Source organism: Pollachius pollachius (genome assembly GCF_949987615.1).
Source record: "Pollachius pollachius genome assembly, chromosome: 4".
NCBI lineage: Eukaryota > Metazoa > Chordata > Actinopteri > Gadiformes > Gadidae > Pollachius > Pollachius pollachius.
Genome location: NC_136937.1, coordinates 4,695,007 through 4,719,166, shown reverse-complemented (window position 1 = coordinate 4,719,166; position 24,160 = coordinate 4,695,007). Strand labels below are relative to the sequence as shown.

Sequence of the window (24,160 nt, the reverse complement as noted above, 5' to 3'; positions counted from 1 at the left end):
AGTTAGAACACACACATTCACACACATAGTGAGTGGCTGTGTGTGTGTGTGTGTGTGTGTGTGTGTGTGCGCGCGCGCACGTGCGCGTGTGTGTTAGAAGACCAGCAGCAGCATGTTGATGGGCAGGTCCTGGCGTTCCGGGTTGGTGGGCGCCGGCAGGGCCTCGTCCGACATGAGGAACGCTACGGGGCCTACGCGCTTCCAAACACACCGTTCACACAAAAGGCCCCCCGGGGACACCCCGTCCATCTGGAGAGAGAGAGAGACAGAGAGAGAGAGAGGCCGAGAGAGAGAGACAGAGAGAGAGAACGAGAAAGAGAGAACGAGAGAGGGAGAACGAGAGAAAACGAGAGAGCGAGAGAATGAGAGAGAACGAGAGCGAGAGAGAATGAGAGAGAGAACGAGAGAGAGCGAGAGCAAGAGAGCGAAGACGAGAGAGAACGAGAGAAAACAAGAGAAAGAACGAGAGAGAGAACGAGAGAGAGAGACCGACAGAACGAGAGAGACAGAGAGAGAAGACGAGAGAGAAAGAACGGAGAGAAAACGAGCGAGAGAGAGAACGAGAGAGGGAGAACGAGAGAAAACGAGAGAGCGAGAGAATGAGAGAGAACAAGAGAGAACGAGAGCGAGAGAGAATGAGAGAGAGAACGAGAGAGAGCGAGAGCAAGAGAGCGAAGACGAGAGAGAACGAGAGAAAACAAGAGAAAGAACGAGAGAGAGAACGAGAGAGAGAGACCGACAGAACGAGAGAGACAGAGAGAGAAGACGAGAGAGAAAGAACGGAGAGAAAACGAGCGAGAGAGAGAACGAGAGAGCCCAATAGAGTGTGTGAGAGAGAGAGAACCAGAATGAGAGAAGGAATGTAAGAGAAAACAACTGTCCAAAAATAAGCTCAACGACTGTCTCAGGAAGATCTTAGCTTCGGCTTTCCTAATAATACATGCTTCTTCAATGTTTCACAACCTTTTTGGCCCTTTGCCTCGTTTTCTGCTTCTGCATTCACACAGTTTTCACCCTATAACCATCTGGCGTTGATGATTAATTTCCGCTGAACTTAATCACCCTCTTGGTGAGAAAAGACAGTTTGCATTAATTGCACTTAAGTCAATAAGATCCTGAGAAAGTATGAGAAAAAGCGGTTTGCCAAAATGAAAAAATCGAAACTCTCGAGCTAGGGTCACACATTTCCTGCGACCCCGTATGCAAATCAGGGAAGCCCGAGTGGGGTCGCGACCCGCAGGTTGGGAACCCCTGTGCTAGTCTCAAGCGCCTCACACAAAACATGCCACCACATGTATCAGACTGATTCTTCCCTCTAAACCACAGCGCTGGTGTTTGCATCCCACACAAAACTTATATCGATATCTGATGAACTTAATCGCACTCTTGGTTACAAATCAAAAAAGGCATTCAGTTTGTAGAAACAGGAAGGCGATAGGATCCTGAGCTAGCCCAAAAAAAAAACATGCCACCACATGTATCACATTCTTCCGTCAGTAAACCATAGAAAGGGTGTTTGCATCCCCACACAAAACTAAAAAACACAGCTGAAGCAGGAACTCGATAAGATCTCCCGAAGGCCTTTGAGAATAACAAAGGTTTGCTAAAATGGATCACCAAAGCACTACAGCTGTCTCGTGCGAAACCCATACGCAAATCAGGGGACCCCGAGTGGGGTCGCGACCCGCAGGTTGGGTACCCCTGTGCTAGTCTCAAGCGTTTCACGCAACAAATACCACGGCGTGTACAAAACCGATTCTTCCCTCAGTATACCACAGAAATGTTGTTTGCATCCCACACAAAACTAGAATTATTATGCAGAAGCAGAAAAGGGAAAAACAAGGCCCTGTCACCCAAAAGTTGTTTTTGTTTTTTTAATACTGTGTGGGATGGCGTTAAATCTTGTATGAAGCACACAACTGGGGGCAATAATAACAAGACAAACTCAATAAAAGTGTTTGTTATGATGGAAAATCCACATGTTACGTTTTTTTATGAGCTTAGGCTTTGTTTACTATTCTGTGCATGGTCTTGCCACCCTGCTCTTCTTCAGGGTTGTCTAAAATGTTCACCTTTGTGTTCCGTGTGATGTATATCTGTTTTCACACTCGTTAAGCTCGCTGCCTCTTGTTGGTTTAGGCCCGCATCTGCCTTAGACGCAATATCTACTTTAGTATTTGCCACGACATTGTACACACCTTTAAACGTTATTGTCATTTGGTCCGGTAACAGACTCTAGGGCATAGTTATAACACACACACACACACACACACACACACACACACACACACACACACACACACACACACACACACACACACACACACACACACACACACACACACACACACACACACACACACACACGGGAATGCTTAGTCAGCACCCGGCAGTGGAACGTACGAATCTCATGGGCCGCTTGCTCATGGTGAAGGCGGCGTCGGCAGAGACGCGATGCAGACACTGTGCCACGGAGCAGCGGGGGGGCAGGCCGTCGGTCAGGAGGGGGCCGGGCAGCTGCGGCCTGAGGAAGTACTCCTGCGGGAACCCCCAGCGCCGGACAGGAAGTGTGTGGATGGCGAAAGATAAGGAGGTTTGTCGGTTAATGTGCGCTCAGGTCACGCGAGGAAATGAGTGTTGGAGTTGGAGAAAAAACAAAGAAAAGAAAAGAAAAGTTGTTTTTGTGCGACAATCACAGCAGATTCTGGCAACCGTTTAGTGCGTGCACACATCCTGGCTAGAGATATTCTGCAGGTCTCAAAAACACACCAAACAACAAACTGCTGTAGCACAAGACAGTGGGTGAGGGATTGAGAGACAGAGGGCCCTATCTGGCATCCGGTGCAATTGACTTAATCACTGGCACATGTGTCGTTGCTAGTTTGCAACTGGCGCACAGCGTTCTTTTCCCTCCTGCGCCATGCGTCGGTAAATTAGGGAATGATCTTGCGCCCAAAGGGGCGGTTCGACGAAAGGAGGAGGCGTGTTCTGGCGCAAACGTTCCCTGGTGCTATTTTGCAGTTTCAGAAACCACTTGCCCCACAAACCAGGAAATACCTGGTTTAAAGTCAGTGGCGCGTTGTTCAGATGCTATTTTAAGGGCGCATGCATAATGTTGCTTATACACCTCGCGCATACACTTTGCTTCTCTCATATACCTAGCCACACATTGTTGTGGTAAATTATTTGGGAAAGACCAGCAGATACAGCGGTAATAATTTGTACTTTTAAATCAATGCATCTGCAAACACTGTACAGCAAACACATATTTTCTTGACACAGACATCGTGTACATGCCCATCACTTTTAGGATTGATGAGTATTTGATCGTGAAAAAACATTGTTTTACCGTGAGTGAATGTTAAAAAGAATGAATGAATGCGGGCGCACGTGTGTGCGTCCATCTGTTTAAACACACGCAAACTAAACACGTAGCGCATAATACAGTCCATGGCAATATATATTAACGGGGGGACACATGCATATTAGGAACAAAAGTCGATAACGATAATGCATACAATATTGATAAGAAACAATGTTTATAATGTATTGCGTATATCATTAAATAGAACCACAGTTACCGCATATCATATGTGTGTTAAGTTTTCTTTGCCAAAATTTATTTGAGGACTCTGAAGTTTTGGAAGAAAACCTTATTCCATGTGTGAATTAGGCCATATTATTTGGCCATAAACTGAGCCATTTGAAGTTTGAAATTCATGTGCATCGGTCTCATCGGAGACTGCAGACGCGCTGTCAAAATATCAACTCGTAAGATTCAAATGCGCTCATGGCTCTTAAAGGGGATGGGAGCTGGCACTCTCATTGGTTTATTGCACGTTACGCCCAAACCACACCTACGGGTAATTAGGCTACTTCAGACCAACCCTTTTTAGATTTGCGCCGGGCGCAAGAGTCATTTTTGCGCCGGTAAACTAGCGACATCGCCATAGAACCGCCCACAAAGCTACTTGCGCTTGGCGCTTCTCACTTGCGTTTCAGACCGTTAAAATAGGGCCCAGAGAGTGAGGGTGAGGGAGTGAGAGGCTGAGAGTGAGTGAGTGAGGGAGAGGGTGAAACAGTGAGAGACAGATAGTGAGAGTGAGAGACAGATAGTGAGAGTGAGGGAGTGAGAGACAGAGCGAGAGACAGAGTGAGAGTGAGGGAGTGAGAGACAGAGTGAGAGACAGAGAGTGAGAGTGAGGGAGTGAGAGACAGAGCGAGAGACAGAGAGTGAGAGTGAGGGAGTGAGAGACAGAGAGTGAGAGTGAGGGAGTGAGAGACAGAGCGAGAGACAGAGAGTGAGAGTGAGGGAGTGAGAGACAGAGCGAGAGTGAGAGACAGAGAGTGAGAGACAGAGCGAGAGACAGAGAGTGAGAGTGAGGGAGTGAGAGACAGAGAGTGAGGGAGTGAGAGACAGAGAGTGAGGGAGTGAGAGACAGAGAGTGAGAATGAGGGAGTGAGAGACAGAGCGAGAGACAGAGAGTGAGAGTGAGGGAGTGAGAGACAGAGCGAGAGACAGAGAGTGAGAGTGAGGGAGTGAGTGAGTGTGCGTGCGCGAGAGGAAGCCTCACCCCGGCCTGGGTAAGAATGTTCCGGATGTTCCGTGTCAGGATCAGTGTGCTCCTGGCCCGCGTTACCGCCACGTACAGCAGGTTCCACTCATCCGGGGGGATGTCCCCTGGGGGGGGGAGGGACATGGTCACTGACGACAACGGCTAGCGACAGGGGGGTTGACGGTTCCAATCCCTGTCCGAGCCTCAAGGCCTCTCGCTGGCCGTGTGAACTCCCAAAACAACAACGACAACAACAACAACATGCTAAACAAACCCGCTCCACAAGTCTACAAGAAACACGTCTCCGTCTCATCCAATCAGATGAGCCCGCCAGCTTCCCACAGGAAGATAAAGAGCCGAGGTCCGATCTCTTGGTCCGATCTCTGGGAGCAGGAGATCACTACAGTCTCTGGAGGGTCTGGGGACTTGACCGGCCTCCAGATCCGAGAGATCAGAGCACTACCAGAGTACTTCCTGACGAAGATATAATCAAAACAGGAATTTAATTGAACATGGCCGGCTGCAAAGGGCCGCCTGGAGGTCAGGAACAGCGGGTCAGGACAATTAAAAGGGGAAATGAGTTGGAACGCTGTGCACAGGCAGCCAGCATGCTGTTGGAGCAAGATCGCTTTTCCTTCCCGCCTGTTCGCGTGCGCGCCAATGTCGTCGAATTTGCGAGTTTACTCGCGGGATTGGTTTGCGCAAGTTTGATCACGCAAATTCACTCGCGCGAGTGTAGGAGGAGAGGCTTCCTCTTGCGACCGCCATGTTTCTTTCTGCCAATTCATTCTCAGCCAGACGTCGGACAACGCAGTTCTCCGACGCAGTTGTTTAGGATTCATAATATCATCCGGAGGCATACATACATACATACAGTGGTAGGCATAAGTTAAGTCACCCATGCTGAAGTTGACTAAAAAGTGGAATAAAAAAATCATCTTTTGGAATCTTGATCGCTCTTAATGCCTTAATTAAACAAATGAGGAAAATACAACCTATAAGGTCCCCAATTTTCTTTGTGAATGAATAATGTATTGTGAATAAATAGATGTTTTGGCCTTTAAAATCTGCCTGCCTCTATGGGAATTTAACAGAGGGGTGTCTACACTGGAGAACATTTATTTAAAGCGACCTCCCACACAAGAGCAATGGAATCATTTGATTTCATTACATGCCTTGTGACGTGGCGTTTGATCGGTACGTTTCGGCTGCGCATGTATTTTTGGAATTTTAAATTGCTGCAATAAATTATGTTGTTGTTGACTTCAAACATGTCTCTATCTTTGCTGTTTAAATCTAACAGTAGTCTATGAGTAATATATCGGCGGTAACCACTGTTTTTCTGTTGCGAAATTGCGCCAGCTGGGCATTCCGTGGTATTGGATGTGTTTTTAATAAAACACATCCAATACACGGAATGTCCGCTGGTGACGCCACTGAAGCTATAGTAGGCTAGCGATCATAGTTGCCAAGTCCGCTAATAATACGCAACTTTGGGCTTGTATTTACAAGAAGTCGCTTGGAAAAATGTGGAGTCGCGGGTTGCGGTATTTTGGGCTTATTTTTAGAAACTTGGTTGCTTAAAGCCAAAAATAATACGCGACTCGGTGCTTCACATTTTTGTAGGCTGGTGAACAGTAGGCATATTTATTAGATTAGGATTGAATCCCTTGGGGATCAATAAAGTATCTATGTATCTATCTATCTATCCATCCATCCATCCAGTTCTCATTCGCGCGTTACTGCGCACGCAAACTCGCTCGTGCATGATACCTAACGTGACGCGGGTAAATCAAACAAAGTCAAGCTGGCTGGCATAGCATGCAAGTTACGGAGTTTGTTTTAGCGATAGTGGTTCATAGTGAGAATTGCCGTAATGCCCACAAAGTGGTTGAAGTATGGAAAAAAATACAATCCTGACTGGGAGAGGGAGAGAGAGCTCAAGGATTTGATTCGTCCCGTTACAGGGGATAACAGTAAGGCTCTTCGCAGGTTCTGTAAGGCAGAAATTCGAGCACACCATGCAGACCTTAAGCAGCATGCTAGCACAGAAAAGCATAGAAGGAATGCTAAACCATTCTCATCAAGATTAACGGATATTGGATTCTGAGTAGTACAGGAGGATCTCTCTCTCTCTCTCTCTCTACACACAAATGTGTGTCTTGTACAATGATGTTTAGATTTCTTTTTTGTAAAACTTGAAAAATAAAGTAAGTTTTGGCTTTGGAAAAGTAATTATTTCACTCATTATACAAATAGGCTATGCTGTTAAGGCTGTGACAGGTTACAGCGGCTTTGGGCGCCTTTTTAGGCATTGGGCTTCTTTTGGGGTTTTTTTTTAATGTGAGAGTTGCTTATTTGTCTCGCGAGAGTTGGCAACACTGCTAGCGATGCTCTTAGCGTCCTACGAGTACCCCTGGAGTCCTCGTTAGCTACGAGCATTTTCACGACGTTCGTTAACCAACGATGCTTTCGGGAAACGGTGTGAAAACTGTACGATGCTCGTACGACGCACTTCACGATCCACTTAGGCTAACGATGCTTTCGGGAAAGGGGACCAGGTCTGTGTTTATATGTGGATTTTTGAGACTCTCCTGACGTGGCTGGATTCACAAATGCAGCCATTCACATGACTGCAGTGACTGGGTTTTTAGATTGTCGGTGCCGTTAAGGTAGCATTAATAATCGTTTACTGCTTAAACGGCACCGACAATCCCAAAACCCAGTTGAAACTAGATGGAATAAGTGTGTAGTTCAAAACCTGACACAGCTTTTACTTCTTCGCCACCTAGAGATTGTTATGTACGAGCATTCAAAAACCCTGTGTTATTTCCCATAGACATTTGACCGAGGGAACCGGGAGGCTCGGAGACTGGACTTATTCTTCAGAGGTTTTTTTTATTTGTTGATTTCAGCTCAGCTTTTAATACAGTGCAAATTCACATACTCTTAGAGAAGCTCAAAGACATGAGTGTAAACACCACCTTGATCAAATGGTTTTACTCTTTTTTAATGAACAGAACACAGCAAGTGAAGGTCAACAGAGCACTGTCAGACAGCAAACACTGCAACACAGGAGTGCCACAGGGTTGCGTTGTATCACCAACACTGTTTACGTTGTACACCAACGATTGTAGGACTGTGCACCCTAACAATTATATGGTCAAATTTACAGGCGAAACCGTGTTCCTGAGCCTTCTACACAAGGATATGGACCCCTCTGTGTACCAGGATGAGATAGAACTATTTATTAAGTGGTGTGACACCAACCATCTTATTCTAAATGTGACCAAAACACAGGAAATGGTTTTGGATCCGAGGCAAGTGACTGACCATGAGCCAGTGGTCATCAAAAATCACCCAGGTATCCTCATATAAGTATTTAGGGGTTCATATTGATAATCTTCTCTGCTGGAAGACACATATTGACAACCTGTGCAATAGACTGCAACAGAGGCTATATTTTGTGTGAAGATTAAGATTGTACAAAAAATTGTTGAAAAAAATGCATTTGTGAATCCAGCCATGTCAGGAGAGTCTCAAAAATCCACATATAAATACAGACCAGTTCACACACAAATGCAAACAAGCGTCTTGTAAATTCAAGTTTAACAGTTTGTATATAAATGTAACAACATCCAAATACATTTTTTATGAAAATTGCAAATATTTTTTTAATTCATGTATTTATGGATTTTCATGTATTTAAAACAAGACACATTTGTGCGTGGATCAGAAATGTGTTTGTGAAACTTATTTTTGTGTATGGATTTATTTTATATTTATAAATACCGATATCCATTTGTGGGTGCATTGAAATGTATATGTGAGAAGAGAGTAATTTATATATAAATCAAAACACATTTGTGAATCCTTCTCTGTGCATTCGTTATTAATGAGACTGTTCTGACCCCATAATGGTGGGCTGTTACTTACTGATGAGTATTTGATGATAATTTTGCATTATAGCGAATCGGGATGCAATTAATAGTTTGAAATATTCACCAAAAGAAAGAAAAAGAAATGTTATTCTGATTGCTGTAGTAGGCCCTATATGAATATATTAATTAATTAACTAATTAATTGTGAGGCCCTAGTGTTTCTTCTGTTGGGCTTTCTGGTTTGACAGCTTTGCAGCCATAATTGTTATGTTTTGTATTTGAATAATTTATTATAATTCAACAGATACTTGTTGGTTTTATACATTAACTTACTAGGCCTACATTTTCCATTTTGGGCAAGAATGTTTTGCTATTGCAAATAAAACATAACGTAAGAAGCTTAATGTCAAGGCCTGCATACATACAGTGGGGCAAAAAAGTATTTAGTCAGCCACCAATTGTGCAAGTTCTCCCACTTAAAAAGACGAGAGAGGCCTGTAATTTTCATCATAGGTAAACCTCAGCTATGAGACACAAAATGAAAAAAAAAATCCAGAAAATCACATTGTCTGATTTTTTAAGAATTTATTTGCAAATGATGGTGGAAAATAAGTATTTGGTCACCTACAAACCAGCAAGATTTCTGGCTGTCACAGACCTGTAACTTCTTCTTTAAGAGGCTCCTCTGTCCTCCACTCGTTTCCTGTATTAATAGCACCTGTTTGAACTCCTTATCAGTATAAAAGACACCTGTCCACAACCTCAAACAGTCACACTCCAAACTCCACTATGGCCAAGACCAAAGAGCTGTCAAAGGACACCAGAAACACAATTGTAGACCTGCACCAGGCTGGGAAGTCTGAATCTGCAATAGGTAAGCAGCTTGGTGTGAAGAAATCAACTGTGGGAGCAATTATTAGGAAATGGAATACATACAAGACCACTGATAATCTCCCTCGATCTGGGGCTCCACGCAAGATCTCACCCTGTAGGGTCAAAATGATCACAAGAACAGTGAACAAAAATCCCAGAACCACACGGGGGGACCTAGTGAATGACCTCCAGAGAGCTGGGACCAAAGTAATAAAGGCTACCATCACTAACACACTACGCCGCCAGGGACTCAAATCCTGCAGTGCCAGACGTGTCCCCCTGCTAAACCCAGTGCATGTCCGGGCCCGTTTGAAGTTTGCTAGAGAGCATTTGGATGATCCAGAACAGGATTGGGAGAATGTCATATGGTCAGATGAAACCAAAATAGAACTTTTTGGTAAAAACTCAACTCGTCGTGTTTGGAGGAGAAAGAATGCTGAGTTGCATCCAAAGAACACCATACCTACAGTGAAGCATTGGGGTGGAAACATCATGCTTTGGGGCTGTTTTTCTGCCAAGGGACCAGGACGTCTGATCCGTATGACGGAAAGAATGAATGGGGCCATGTATCGTGAGATTTTGAGTGAAAACCTCCTTCCATCAGCAAGGACACTGAAGATGAAACGTGGCTGGGTCTTTCAGCATGACAATGACCCCAAACACACCGCCCGGGCAACGAAGGATTGGCTTTGTAAGAAGCATTTCAAGGTCCTGGAGTGGCCTAGCCAGTCTCCAGATCTCAACCCCATAGAAAATCTTTGGAGGGAGTTGAAAGTCCGTGTTGCCCAGCGAAGGCCCAAAAACATCACTGCTCTAGAGGAGATCTGCATGGAGGAATGGGCCAAAATACCAGCAGCAGTGTGTGAAAACCTTGTGAAGACTTACAGAAAACGTTTGACCTCTGTCATTGCCAACAAAGGGCATGTAACAAAGTATTGAGATGACCTTTTATTATTGACCAAATACTTATTTTCCACCATAATTTGCAAATAAATTCTTTAACAATCAGACAATGTGATTTTCTAGATTTTTTTTTTTTCATTTTGTCTCTCATAGCTGAGGTATACCTATGATGAAAATTACAGGCCTCTTTCATCTTTTTAAGTGGGAGAACTTGCACAATTGGTGGCTGACTTAATACTTTTTTGCCCCACTGTACATACCACACACACACCCACGCACGCACGCACGCACGCACGCACGCACGCGTTAGCACTCACACCAGTTGAAGCCGGACAGCTGTGTCAGGTGGTGTCGGGCGCAGGGGATCCGGGCAAAGTCGTCGCACACCATTACCGTGTTGAACTCCAGACCCTTCGCCTTGTGGACCGTGCCCAAGATAAAGTCTGTGGAGAGAGAGGAACATGCACACGCACGCACGCACGCACGCACGCACGCACGCACGCACGCACGCACGCACGCACGCACGCACACACACACACACACACACACACACACACACACACACACACACACACACACACACACACACACACACACACACACACACACACACACACACACACACACACACACACACACACGTCGCGGTGGGAGGTAATCTTTGTTTTGTAACATTCCCAAAACACACAGCCAACTCCCTCGTGTGACAGTGAGTGCGAGCGTGTTTTTAGCATGCATGCGTTCCCAACAGAGATTATGCGTGCATGTACGTACACATGCACGCACACACACACACACCCAGGCGCAAGTGTGAATGCACTAATGCATTCATGCACTAATGCATTCATGCACAGGTATGCATGTATGTTAATATGCATGTATGTACGTATGCATATTAGCTTACGTACGTATGTATGCATGGATGTTAATAGTACGTAATCATGCATGTACGTATGAACACACACACACACACACACACACACACACACACGCCCCCCCGCCCCGCCCCTCCTCGCGGGCCTCACCGGCCTGGCGTGCGTCGTCGCGGTGACAGGCCCCTAGGCGGCCCACCAGCTCGGGGACGCGTTGGGAGTGCTTCTCCACCACGGCCAGCTTGGCCTCCAGCTCGCGGTCCTCCGACTGCAGCGCGTACACCTGCAGGCTGTCGTAGCCGCCGAACGAGCGGATGAAGGGGTCCATGATGCCTGGACGGGAGCGTCAAAGGGGGGGGGGGGGCATTGGGGCTACTCCATTATGGAAAAAATCCTAATCACGGTTATTTTGGTCATTATTGAAATCACGATTATTCAACCGATTATGTTTTTGAGTTTGAAAACATGACGTATTTATTCAGCATGTCTCTCTCGAAAAACACTTTGTGACTGAGACCTTTGAAATTTCGCATTAAAAAAATACACAAAATGGTCAAATGGAAAATGTTCAAATCTAATATAATGTACAGGTATGTATCCAGCTGCACTTTCTATAAAACATTTAATAAAAAAAATAAAAAAATAAATATCGAAACCTCGATTATATTAGTTTTGTGACCGCTTGACACTAAATTTTTGGACACAAAATTCGATTAATCGCTCCAGCCCTAGGTGACATTACCCCACCAGGTGTGAGTGCCATTAGTCGTTACAAGCCGTTTGAAAACCCGCCCTTTTGTCTGTGACTTGGTGACATCACAAGAGCTCCGTATCGCGCTGTTCTAACCCGTGGCCACTCGAGGGCCCTTTACAATATTGCCAAACATTCACCCATTCATGCACACATTCAACCATGCAAGGCGACAGCCAGCTCGTCGGGAGCACTCGGGACGTGTTTTTGCGTTTGCCGCAGCCCACTGGGTAGAACGGTGGGCTGATCTATCGAGCATACATCTAGGTGGACACGCCCACTAGTGACGTCACTAAGGCACTTGAAAAGGCAGATTTTCAAACGGCTCGTAATGAATGACCACACTCACCCCTGGTGGCGTGATATCACCCCTTTAAGAGGGGACTGGGGGGGGGGGGGGCGGAGGGGGGCAGCTGCTGGTGGAAAAAGGGGCGTGGCTGCACTTGGGTTGATGAGGTGTCGGCTGCGGACAGACGGGATTATGCACACTTTAAGGAGTCGGGACTTGGCCACTTGCAGGGCACGTGTTAAAGGAGAGGACGTTAGGGCCATAGGAGGAAAGAACGTAGTAGCCAAGTCAAATAAGTTAAGGCTTTTCGCATTTTTGTACCCGTATCAATCTATATATATCTACAGTATATATATATATATATATCTCTCAATACATCTATCTCCGTACATCTATCTCTATATATATCTATGTATGCGTCTCTATATCTCTATCTCTATTTAGTACATGCTACAAGTGAACCTCCTAAGATGGCGCAATTTGATTGGTTCGCTATCTCGGGATATTGGGCAATATCCCGCGATTGAGATCTCAAACTCGGGATATTGTTTTCATCGCGTGGCGGTCGTCTCGTCACGCTAATCCGAAAACCAATATGCCGCAAATAAAAACAAATAAGGGGCCGTGGTACCGGCCCCTGCGCCCGGGCCTGTGGGGCCCCACCCAACGGTCGGGCAGCAGATCGTCTTACCGGCTGGGCGGCTGTGCTCCGGCTGTTTCAGCGTCCAGATGTCCAGGATCTTGCTCAGCCCAATCCCGGCCACGCCCTACAGCGGGGCAGAGGGCAGGTTGGTGAATGGACTGCAACGATACAGCGTATACGACCAGGGGCCCCTCAAAGCGCTGTATAATATTAACTAACATTCATCGGATCCATGGAATCCAGGCTGCCTAGCAGAGCGAAATGAAACCGTGTGCAAGGCGGCGTGGATATACCCTGCTGCCTGGCACGCAAAGGATCCACCGTGCCTGATGCCTGCCCCGGATTGGGTGGTTTGGATATGAGGTTAAAGCGGAAAATGACCGGTTCGGAATTTGGCATTGACTGCGTGTACTGCTATTGGCAATGTGGTTGTGATTTCATTGTGTTGTTGTTGTGGCGTTGTGGGTGATTGAGTAAGCGAGCAAGTTCTGGTATGTTTGGAGATGCAGTCTTCCGTCCCCTGTTTATTAAACAGCTTTAGTTAAAAATGTGCTAAGGATAGACATCACAAGCCAATGGAGATTGGCCGATGACCATTCCTTGGTTCACTGCCGTGTGTGTGTGTACCTGTGTGTGTTTGTATGTGCATGTGGAATTATTCAAGATAAAAAAATAGTTCATACCTGTTTGGGCTTTGCAGTGCTTGTGTGTGTGTGTGTGTGTGTGTGTCGTGTACGTGTGTAAACGTGTGTGTACATGCGTGCGTGCGAGAGTGATGAACAATTCTAGAGAAAAAACAAGTTCTGGTCGTAATTAAATGCATTCTTTTTATGCAACAGAGCTTTCAAATGTCCCATCTCGTAAAAGACAAAAAATATTTTAAAAATTACTTTGAGCTGTGAGTCAAAGTTTGTTCTTCAAGGCCGGTTCTTCACGGCCATATGCAGACCATTTGTAAGTGCATAGGCGTTGGTGCATGTGCATTTGCATGTGCACTTGCATGTGCACATTCATGCGTGTGGGTGTGTATGTAAGTGCGTAGGTGAGGGGATTCAAGATTCAAGCTTCAAGAATTTAATTGCATATGCAGAATTTGTGGAACAAAAATCAGTGAAATGGGGATTGCAACTGCAACTCCCAGCTGTGCAGATTTGAATAATAATGGGAAAGTAAGAGGAAAAAAAAAAGGGGGTTGGGGGTTAAATAAAGTAAAATAAAAAATCTATGAAGAGGGGGGAATTATGCATTCATTGTCCGTATGGCTTGGGGGAAAAAAACTTCTTCTTAGTCTTCTGTTCTGGCCTTTTGAGATCGAGATTGAGATTTCCAGAGGGCAGATGTGTTGTTGGGTATGTGTTTTTGCGTGTGCATGTTTGCGTGTGTGCGTTTACTCACGCCAACAAAGTGGAGCGTGCAGGCGGGGTTGCGGTCTGTGAGTCGCACCGCCTCGTTGAACACGCCGAAGTTACAGCGGGACAAGATGGCCGTCCCACCGCCGCCGCCGGGGGCGGGGCTAGTGCTGAGTGGCACCAACGCCACGGGGTCGAAGTCCTCCCCGTATACGCTGCCTGTGGGAGGGAGGGGGGGCGAGGGGGGGCGAGGGCCGGCGGGCACGCACACACACACACACACACACACACGATGACTATCAGGGCTGGATATCGCCACTGATTTCCCGAAACGATTTGATTCCGATTCACAAGGTCCGGATTCGATTTAATATCTGATTACGATTTGGTACAGGATATCTCAGTTGCAATACCAGTTTTGCTTGTGTATGAAATCGATTCCCATAGAACTAATGCTGTAAATTGTAATAGGAACCCTCTAAACTGGTGCATTATTAACACTATGCTTACAATATATCTTATTTATAGCTGTACAGAAAGTAAGGGAAGTTTATTTGCATAGCCCATTTCATACACAAGTGCAACTCAATGTGCTTGACAAAAGATATAATAATAAATAAAAACATTAAATAAAAAATACAATCAAAAAAGGCAGTGTAGGACTTCCGGTTGTAAATGTGGTGAGCGGACGCACGAGTGAAGGCTCCCAGTCTATTTTTTGCTATATTCGACTTTTACCAAGCTTTCTTCCCAGTGTTTTTGACAAACCATCAGTAGTGTGTTTAATCAAGTGTTTCCACTTAAAATGAGCAAATCGAAGCTTTCTAAATCAGTTTGCAGCAGTGCACAAACCCAAGCTACACGTGCTGCTAGTAGCGCCGCAAGTAAGCTAGCACCGTTCTCAGCTAACAGCCCTCCGACAGCGACAAAAACTTCAGCTACCATGGATGCCGCTGTCATGTCTAAGGGTCAACTGGCTGCAGAATTTGCGAAGCAGAGAATCACACTAAGGGATGATGTCTCTCTTCTGATTCAAGAATCTACAAAGCCATTACAAGCCTCGCTGGACTCACTCTAAACAACAGTGAACACATTTCAACAGCGCCTCACATCAGTGGAGTCAGTGTCCGGTGATAACTTTGAACGTGTATGCGCTGCGGAGTCTAGCATTAAGACGCTCCAAGCCCAAAACCAATCTCTCCTCACTCGGCTTGATGACCTAGAAAACCGATCGCGGAGAGCGAATCTCCGTATATTGCACATACCAGAAGGCAGCGAGGACGGCAAGGACCCGGTTAAATTCATGTCGGAGCTGCTGATGCAGGTGATGGGCCCCGATGTCTTCACTGTACCGCCCGAACTGGAGAGAGCCCACCGATCCCCGACCTTCAGATCTGGACAAGGAAAACCTCCGCGCACATTCTTGGTTTGTTTCTCCCGATTCCAACAGAAGGAGGCTGCGCTGCGATGGGCGAGAAATCACGAGCTGCGGTACGGAGGAACTGTCATAAGGATGTTTCAAGATCACAGCGCAGCTCTCGCTAAAAAGCGAGCTGCATTTAACGGAATAAAACAAGCCCTTTACCAAAAGAACGTCCGGTTCCACCTGATCTACCCCGCCAGGCTGCGCGTGACATACGGGGACGACGTGCTCACCTTCGACTCATCTGATGAAGCTCAGAGGTTCTACGATCAGAGAATTGCTAAAGAGTAATAATTCGGTAGCGTTCGCATTCACTATATGGGCTGGAGACGGACGGTAAATAACGCATACTCTATGTACGTTCGTAACGGCCTTTGCAACTACTCTGACATGCGCCCCGGATTTTAAGGTACTGCTTTCATCCACGCTACGTTTGGGGATAACATGTTTAGAAGGGGAAAAGAAGAATGGGGAAAAAAGTGGCCCGGATTTTGTGTTACTGTGTGCTACTGCTTTCATTCATGTTATGTTTGGGCTAATTAGGGGGAACAAAAAAAATAAAGGGAGGGGGACACATAGCTTTTCCATTACATGGATGTGCCTAATTATTATTTTATAATATTTTTGTCCCCTCAGCCCTGCTTTTGCCTTCATGGCCTATGTGTTAAGCTTGTTTATACATATATTACTGGGAGCCTTCTTAGCTAGAAGCAAGAAGATGATGTTGCACCAGAAGTTATTGGAAAAAGTGTTACGCCTGCAGCTTGCCTTAGGAAAAGGAACAAGTATAGGCTTAGTGTTAGTTATGTATGTGTTTATGTCTGGGGTTTGGGACAGGGTTATGGGATGGTACACCACTATATTTTTTCTTATATTTTTTATTTCTTTAACTAACTCTTTCCTAGTGAGGTTATCCATGGAGCTGCACACATCTCTGTTGCGACCATTTGTTTGCTTTACAGTTATTAATACAATTATATCCTTTCCCTGATGAAACATGGAACAAAGAACTAATGTAAGTAAGGCTGATGTAAGATTTATTAGCTGGAACGTAAAAGGCTTAAATGGGCCTGTAAAAAGAGCTAGAATATTCAATCACAAAATGCGAAATTGCATTTCTTCAAGAAACTCATTTGTTGTTGAAAGATCAAATTAGACTTAGGAAAGCTTGGGTGGGAAATGTGTTCCACTCAAGTTTCGATTCCAAAACACGTGGGACAGCTATATTAATTCATAAAAAAATCCAGTTCAGTGCTACCACTGTTATTTCTGACCCACAGGGGCGTTTTGTCATCGTTTCTGGGCTACTTTTCCACAAACCAGTCGTTTTGGTCAATATATATGCCCCAAACTGGGATGATGATAAATTCATGGGTAAAGTTTTTTCATTAATACCAGACATAAGTTCACAACAATTAATTTTAGGGGGTGATCTGAATTGCACCATTAACCCAATATTGGACCGCTCTAATCCTAAATCTACAGACCCTTCTAAAATGGCCAAATCTTTATCTTTTCTTATGGATCAAATAGGTGGAGTCGACCCCTGGCGCTCTCTTTTTCCACTTGGTCAATCCTTCTCCTTCTTTTCCCCGGTTCACCACTCATACAGCAGAATAGACTACTTTTTTATTGATAGAAACCTTCTTCCCTTTGTCACAAAAGCTGATTATTCAACCATAGTCGAATCTGATCACGCCCCAGTTTTACTAGATCTCGTGTTTCCTCCTAACAATTCGGAACGTCCTCCTTGGAAATTAGACAAAACCTTACTGGCTGATAGCTCATTCTGTGATTTGATAAACAAAGTAATTGACAACTTTATAGTATCCAACAAAAAAGATAACATCTCCTCCTCATTGCTTTGGGAGACACTGAAGGCTGTGATCAGAGGTGAGATTATATCATATTCAGCAAGAATCAATAAAATGCGAAGACTTGAACAAGACCAGCTTATTAACTCGATAAGCACAATAGACTCTCAGTACTCTTCGTCTCCATCCCCTGAACTCTATAAAAAAAAGCTTGACCTTCAAACTCAATACAACCTGTTGTCAACCGGTAAAACAGAAAAAATGTTGTTAAGATCACGTGGATATACCTATGAGCATGGAGAAAAAGCTGGCCGCCTTCTAGCACACCAACTTAAGGCCCAATCTGTTTCTCAACAAATCTCACAAATAAGGAAACCAAATGGGGATTTAACTACTGACCCGGGAGAAATTAATGAAACATTCACCTCATTTTATTCTAACCTGTATACATCAGAGGCGACCAATGATAGAACTGATATGGAACATTTCTTTTGCAATCTTGAGGCTCCTTCCATAAAGGTAACGGATAAGACAAAGATCGAACTCCCATTACAACAGTCTGAAATTATTAACGCAATAATGGCAATGCAAAGTGGTAAGACTCCTGGCCCCGACGGCTACCCAATAGAATTCTTTAAAACTTTTTCTAAGAAACTATCCCCAATTCTACTTGAAATGTTTATAGATTCTATGTCCCGTGGTTCATTACCACAAACTCTCACTGAGGCATCGATTATTCTCCTGCTTAAGCCAGGTAAAGAGAATACAGAATGTGGTTCATATCGACCCATCTCCCTCCTAAACAGCGATGTGAAGATCCTAGCTAAAGCTCTTGCCCTGCGCTTAGCAACCACAATGACTGATGTGATCTCTGCTGACCAAACCGGTTTCATTTTGGGTCGACACTCATTTGCAAATATCCGACGGCTTTTGAATGTTGTTCACTCCCCTGCGCCCAGTGGGGTACCAGAGGTGGTCATCTCGCTGGACGCAGAGAAAGCCTTTGATAGGGTTGAGTGGGAATATTTATTCACGTGTTTGGAGAAATTTGGGTATGGTCCTAATTTTATTTCATGGATTAAACTTCTTTACAGCTCACCCAAGGCCTCTGTGGTTACAAACGGCAGGCAATCTCAGTACTTCACCCTGTCGAGAGCGACCCGTCAGGGATGTCCAATTAGTCCACTGTTATTTGCCTTGGCCATAGAGCCCTTATCCATCGCACTCAAATCATTGCCATCTATTAGTGGAATTTTTAGAGGAGGAGAAGAGCATAGACTAAGCTTATATGCCGATGATTTACTACTATTTGTATCGGACCCTATTCTTAGTGTACCTCATATAATCCATGTTCTGTTAAGATTTGGTAAATTTTCCGGATATAAACTGAACTTTAGTAAAAGTGAATGCTACCCTGTTAACAACTTGGCTCTTCAAATCCAGGATAATGTTTTACCGTTTAAAATGTCTAGAAACAGTTTTAAATATTTGGGCATTAACATCACAAGAGATATGAAAAACCTCTACCAGGAAAATTTTGCTCCTCTACTTGATAAAGTCAAATTAGATCTAAAGAAATGGAGAACACTCCACTTGTCCTTAGCAGGTAAAGTGAATTGCATCAAGATGAGTGTGCTCCCAAAATTCCTCTACCTGTTTCAATGTATCCCACTTTACCTTCCTAGGTCTTTCTTTAAAGGTATTGATAGCGCTTTTATTTCTTTTATTTGGAATGGCAAGAACCCTAGGGTACGTTTGGAGCTTCTACAGAGGCCTAAATTACAGGGAGGCCTAGCTCTTCCTAATCTTTTCTACTACTACTGGGCTGCAAATGTTCAAAAAATAATGTTTTGGCTTCACGCTCCAGATACAGACTGGTGCCACTTTGAAGCTACATCGTGCATCTCAACATCTCTCACAGCTCTGGTCACTTCCAGTCTTCCAGTTTCGATTACCCAGTTCACAAACAACCCTATTGTCATCAATACTTTGAAGATCTGGTTTCAAATGAGACGGCACTTTGGTTTCAAACAAATTCTTAGCTTAAGCCCTATATGCAATAACCATCTCTTCCACCCAGCTAAATTAGATGCTACATTCTCTTTTTGGCAAAGACAAGGCATTTCTAAATTTAAAGATATGTACATAAATTATGTATTTGCCAGCTTTAATGATCTATCACAAAAATTTGGCCTTCCTCGATCTAGTCTGTTTCGATATTTCCAAGTACGCCACTTCCTTACGAGCCATGACCCCAACTTTCCAAATTTATCTTCAGTATCAAGCTTAGATGATCTGCTAGAATCCCCGTTCAATTCGAAAAGGCTAATTTCTAGAATACATGATTGTATAGCCTCTCTTAAAACCATAACCATCGCGAAGATAAGGGCGGACTGGGCAGATGAACTGGGGGAAGATATGGAAGATGGCATGTGGAACTGTGCTTTACAAAGAGTGAATGACAGCACTTCGTGTGCAAAATTAAGTATAATACAATTTAAAGTTTTACACCGGACTCACTTTTCCAAAGCAAGATTAGCTAAAATATATCCTGATTCAGATGCTAGTTGCAACAGATGTCACCACACCCCTGCCAATTTAACCCATATGTTTTGGTCGTGCCCTGCCCTGGTCACTTACTGGTCTATGATATTTAAAACATTGTCTGATGCGCTCAATACTGACTTCCAACCAAATGCAGCAGCAGCTATATTTGGTATCACAGATCAAAGACATTCTATAGTAAGGAAAAGTTATAAAAATATATTAGCCTTTGTGACTCTGCTTGCACGCAGAAGAATATTATTACATTGGAAATCAAAAAACCCTCCCAAAGCGTCTTTGTGGATGTGTGACCTGATGCACTTTATACAACTAGAAAAAATTAAATACTCGCTTAGGGGGTCAAGGGACAAATTCCACTCCACTTGGGATCCGGTGTTGAAATACATAGGGAAACTCAAAACTATACCTGATACCCCATAGCAATAGTTCTTGCATTAGGACCCTATAAACAGATTTGGTCACTTCTGGGCCAATCAAATTATAAAACAATTTTATTTTATTTTATTTTATTATTTTTGGATGTGTAATTGCGATGTGGATTGATGCTGGCATTTCAGCCTATAATGTAAAGTGTTTGTGAGTATGTATGCGAACAAGTACATGGTGACATTTGTCACTACTAAGTATGGTAACCTTGCTAACTATTTTATTTATTTACTTTTATTGTATTTATTTATATATTTTCTTCTTTTTGTTATCCTAGGTGTGTGTACTACATGTTCAAATGGGTGGGGTGGGTGGGATACTGTTGTTTGTATATGTACGTAAAAAAAAAAAAAAAAAAAACAACTTGGATATGTCTGCTCAAATGTATGCTCAGTGCAATCTGCTCATAATCATTTCCAAATAAAAAAAATCATTCAAAAAAAAAAAAGGCAGTGTAAGCATAAATAATCATAGTGTAATCATAGTAAAATGTAAAAATACAAATAAATAAAGTAAGAAATCAAATGGAGGTTTAAAGTGCAGATAGGCATGCATTTAAAAATAGGTAAAGGGACATACAACAGAGTGTAAGTCGGCAGTTAGCAAAAGGCAATTAAAATCAGTTCAGTCTTGAGCCTAGTTTTAAAACTGGGAACAGTTTGGGCACGTTTTATGTGTTCAGGAATTGAATTACATAGACCCACATCATAAAAGCTAAAATCCGTTTTGCTTTGATCTAACAGCTTGTCTTATCAACAAACTTTGTTCCTGTGGTCTCAGGGGTTGTTGGTATTTATTGCCAAAGCAAGTCAGATAGATAGTCAGGTCCTATCCCATTAAAAGATTTGTTAACTGGCAGCAGCACTTTGAAATTGATTCTGTAATATACTGGGAGCCAGTGTAGGGATTAGTATTAGGGTAATGTGGTCGGTTCATTCTGTTTTTGTGAGAATTCTGGCTGCTGCATTTTGTATCAATTTAAGTTTCTATATTGATTGTTTAGGGAGGCCTGTCAAAAGGCCATTGCAGTTGTCAAGCCTGCTGGAGATAAAAGGCATGAATGAGTATCTCCAGAAGTCAAGTAAGCACTGTAACGAAGAATGTAACAACCATATGTGAACAGATCTTAGCAGCATCCTGGGATGGAGCGAGAACCTTGAGGACGTTAACCAATCCCATAGACAAACCATGTATAGATATACAAACCCCAACCGCAAGCTGGGTGTGATGCCCTAGCAGCTGAGGCCACTCATGTGTGGAGCCAGGACCCACTGAACTCTAATAGGGCGTGTTCTCCAGATTTCTCCAGCACACAGTCCAGTGTATACACAACAGGCTGCTCCATGTCTGGCTGTGTGTGTGTGTTTGTGTGTCTGGACTCTAGATTCCTCCACCGCATGTTTTCATACCAGGCGCAGACAGAACACAGAGGATGGAGATATATGTATATATATATATATAAAAATCAGTGGCGGCTGGTGGTTTTTAAAGTGAGGGAGGAAGGACTGCGCGCTTGGTTGCCATTGGCCTGCTTGCACTGTTGGTGTATGGTGGCATAAGAATGTGAGACTCAAGTTGTTTCAGGGTGTTTTGGTGAACTACAAAATAGTAGGGAGGGATAGTTAAGTGAATAAAATTGATTCAAAGCCACCAGTGGCATCACTGTAATTTGAAAGCTGGTGGGCAGCACGTCTTTGAAATGGACTACAAGGGCAGAAGGAAAGGATGCAAAGCCTACTTTTACATTTTGTTACTTTTACAAAATATAAAAGTAAATAAAAAGATCTGGGCCTATTTTTGCCCTCAACGACTGAAGTTATTGGTTGTAATTTAGCTATGTTTATTTTCAGTTACAATTGTTTTAAAAAAAGACTCAAGACCAAAAGTGATGTCATTTAAAATGCATCATGCTCTGAATCATTCACTCTTTCCAAACCCTTTCCACAATATCAAACAGAACGGTCAGAGTAACAAACTAGTAAAAGAACGAGAACATTATTTCAAACAACCTGATCTATAGGCATGTTGCCTAGCAAGGAAAGTCGCATAGCAGCACCAACGTGAACTTGACACTTGTCGTGGCGTTTGGTTGCCCTATCAAGTTGGAGCCCACGTTGGAGATTTTCCATTATTCATTAGCAAACAGGGCCAGCAATACAGTTGATTGCTAGTAATGCTACCAGTAAGCCATGAGTACCTAGCAAACCATGTAGCACCCACAACACTGACGTAGCCATAACTTTTGGTGATCTTGATTTTGCGAAGTGGTCTACCTTTTTCTTTGGTCGCTAACTTAGCACTGTAACTCAATGAATGGAATGCTTTGTAATTAAACATGAACAATGTCCTCTGTTTCCATTGTTCACTTTATTCGTAAATGTTAAAATCTCGTTATCCTTCAGATGATTTCACCTGCTTTGCTTCTCTTAGACCAGTGATTCTTAACCATAGGGCCGCGGCCCAAACTTGGGCCGCCATCGCCCCCTAGAGGGCCGCGAAAAACTTTCAGTTTTGCACCTGTGGGCCGCAAGGGCCGCGGGACTTTGTAGATTATCAAGTGAAGACAGAGATATGCTATGCATGAGACGCTCAGTAACTTACAATGCCGTTTTCGACCACGCGGTGGCGGTAATGCATCACGCAGTTGTTTAGGTCCTAAACAACTGCGTGATGCATTACCGCCACCGCGAACTTTAGGAAGCGCGAATACACAGAGAAGAAGAGTCTTCTTCGCTCGCTGCGGCAAATATGGATACGTTTTTTAAAAGAAAACATGACGACGAACATCCTGACTCCTCCACCCAAAAGACAAAGTTTTTGCGGAAATACAATTTCGACTTCATTAAATACGGTTTCGTAAATGGAGGAACAGAGGCAGTGCCAAAAGCCCAGTGTGTGGAGTGTGGGCTAATGCTGTCCAACGAAGCCCTCAATCAAGCCCTCAAAACTACAGCGGCATCTACAGACCAAGCACCCGATGCTCGTGGGAAAGCCGGTGGATTATTTTAAGAGGAAGGAGAGTGGACTGCAGATGCAGAAAAGGTCTGTCGTGTCACTGACGAGCAACTCTAAATGTGCATTGAAAGCAAGCTACCTCGTAGCCAGACGTGTTGCACAGACTAAGAAGGCATTCACCATAGCGGAGGAGTTGGTTCTGCCTGCCGCTGTTGATATGTGCCGTGAGATGATCGGAGAGGCCGCTGCAAAAAAGCTGCTGACCATCCCACTCTCAAACGACACTGTGAGTCACCGTATCGCAGACATGGCCTCAGACATACAGCATCAACTTATAGAAAGAATAAAAAGTAGCCCTTTTTTTTTTTGCAACTAGACGAGTCCACGGATGTCACGAATGCTGCACTGCTGCTAGTTTTTGTTCGCTAACGCTGGGACAGTAGTTTGCACGAAGTCATACTGTTTTGTGGAGAGCTACCAAAACGCACTACGGCTCAGGAATGTTTCCGCTGCATGGATAACTACTTCACTGAGAATGGCCTGGACTGGCAGAACTGCGTCGGGGTGTGCAGCGACGGTGCAGCATCAATGACTGGCAGGCCTCATGGTGTCATTAGACAGATACTTGATCGTGCACCAGAGGCTAAATGGACACACTGTTTTCTCCACCGCGAAAGCCTTGCAGCAAAAAAGATGTCACCAGATCTCCACCAGGTGATGGATGTAAGTGTGAAAACCATAAACTTTATTAAAAACAATGCAGTGAACTCCAGATGTTTTGCTAAGCTTTGAGAGGACATAGAAGCAGATCATGTCCAGCTGCTATATCACAGTGAAGTGAGATGGCTCTCAAGAGGACT

The 24,160-nt window shown here is 44.1% G+C and overlaps 1 protein-coding gene across 2 annotated transcripts in view; it reads right to left on the bottom strand.

The window, feature by feature from the left end:
* Positions 1 to 86: 86 nt before the first annotated feature.
* Positions 87 to 24,160, bottom strand: part of fbxo18 (F-box DNA helicase 1) — a 51,481-nt gene continuing 27,407 nt past the window's right edge. For both annotated transcript variants that reach the window (XM_079734486.1, XM_079734487.1), the window contains exons 15-21: positions 14,164 to 14,336; positions 12,817 to 12,892; positions 11,239 to 11,418; positions 10,531 to 10,656; positions 4,575 to 4,681; positions 2,404 to 2,538; positions 87 to 249 (exon numbers count right to left, since the gene is read on the bottom strand). In XM_079734486.1, coding sequence (XP_079590612.1) covers positions 94 to 249; positions 2,404 to 2,538; positions 4,575 to 4,681; positions 10,531 to 10,656; positions 11,239 to 11,418; positions 12,817 to 12,892; positions 14,164 to 14,336 — 953 coding nt within the window. In that variant the 3' untranslated portion in view covers positions 87 to 93. The remainder of the gene's footprint in view (positions 250 to 2,403; positions 2,539 to 4,574; positions 4,682 to 10,530; positions 10,657 to 11,238; positions 11,419 to 12,816; positions 12,893 to 14,163; positions 14,337 to 24,160) is intronic.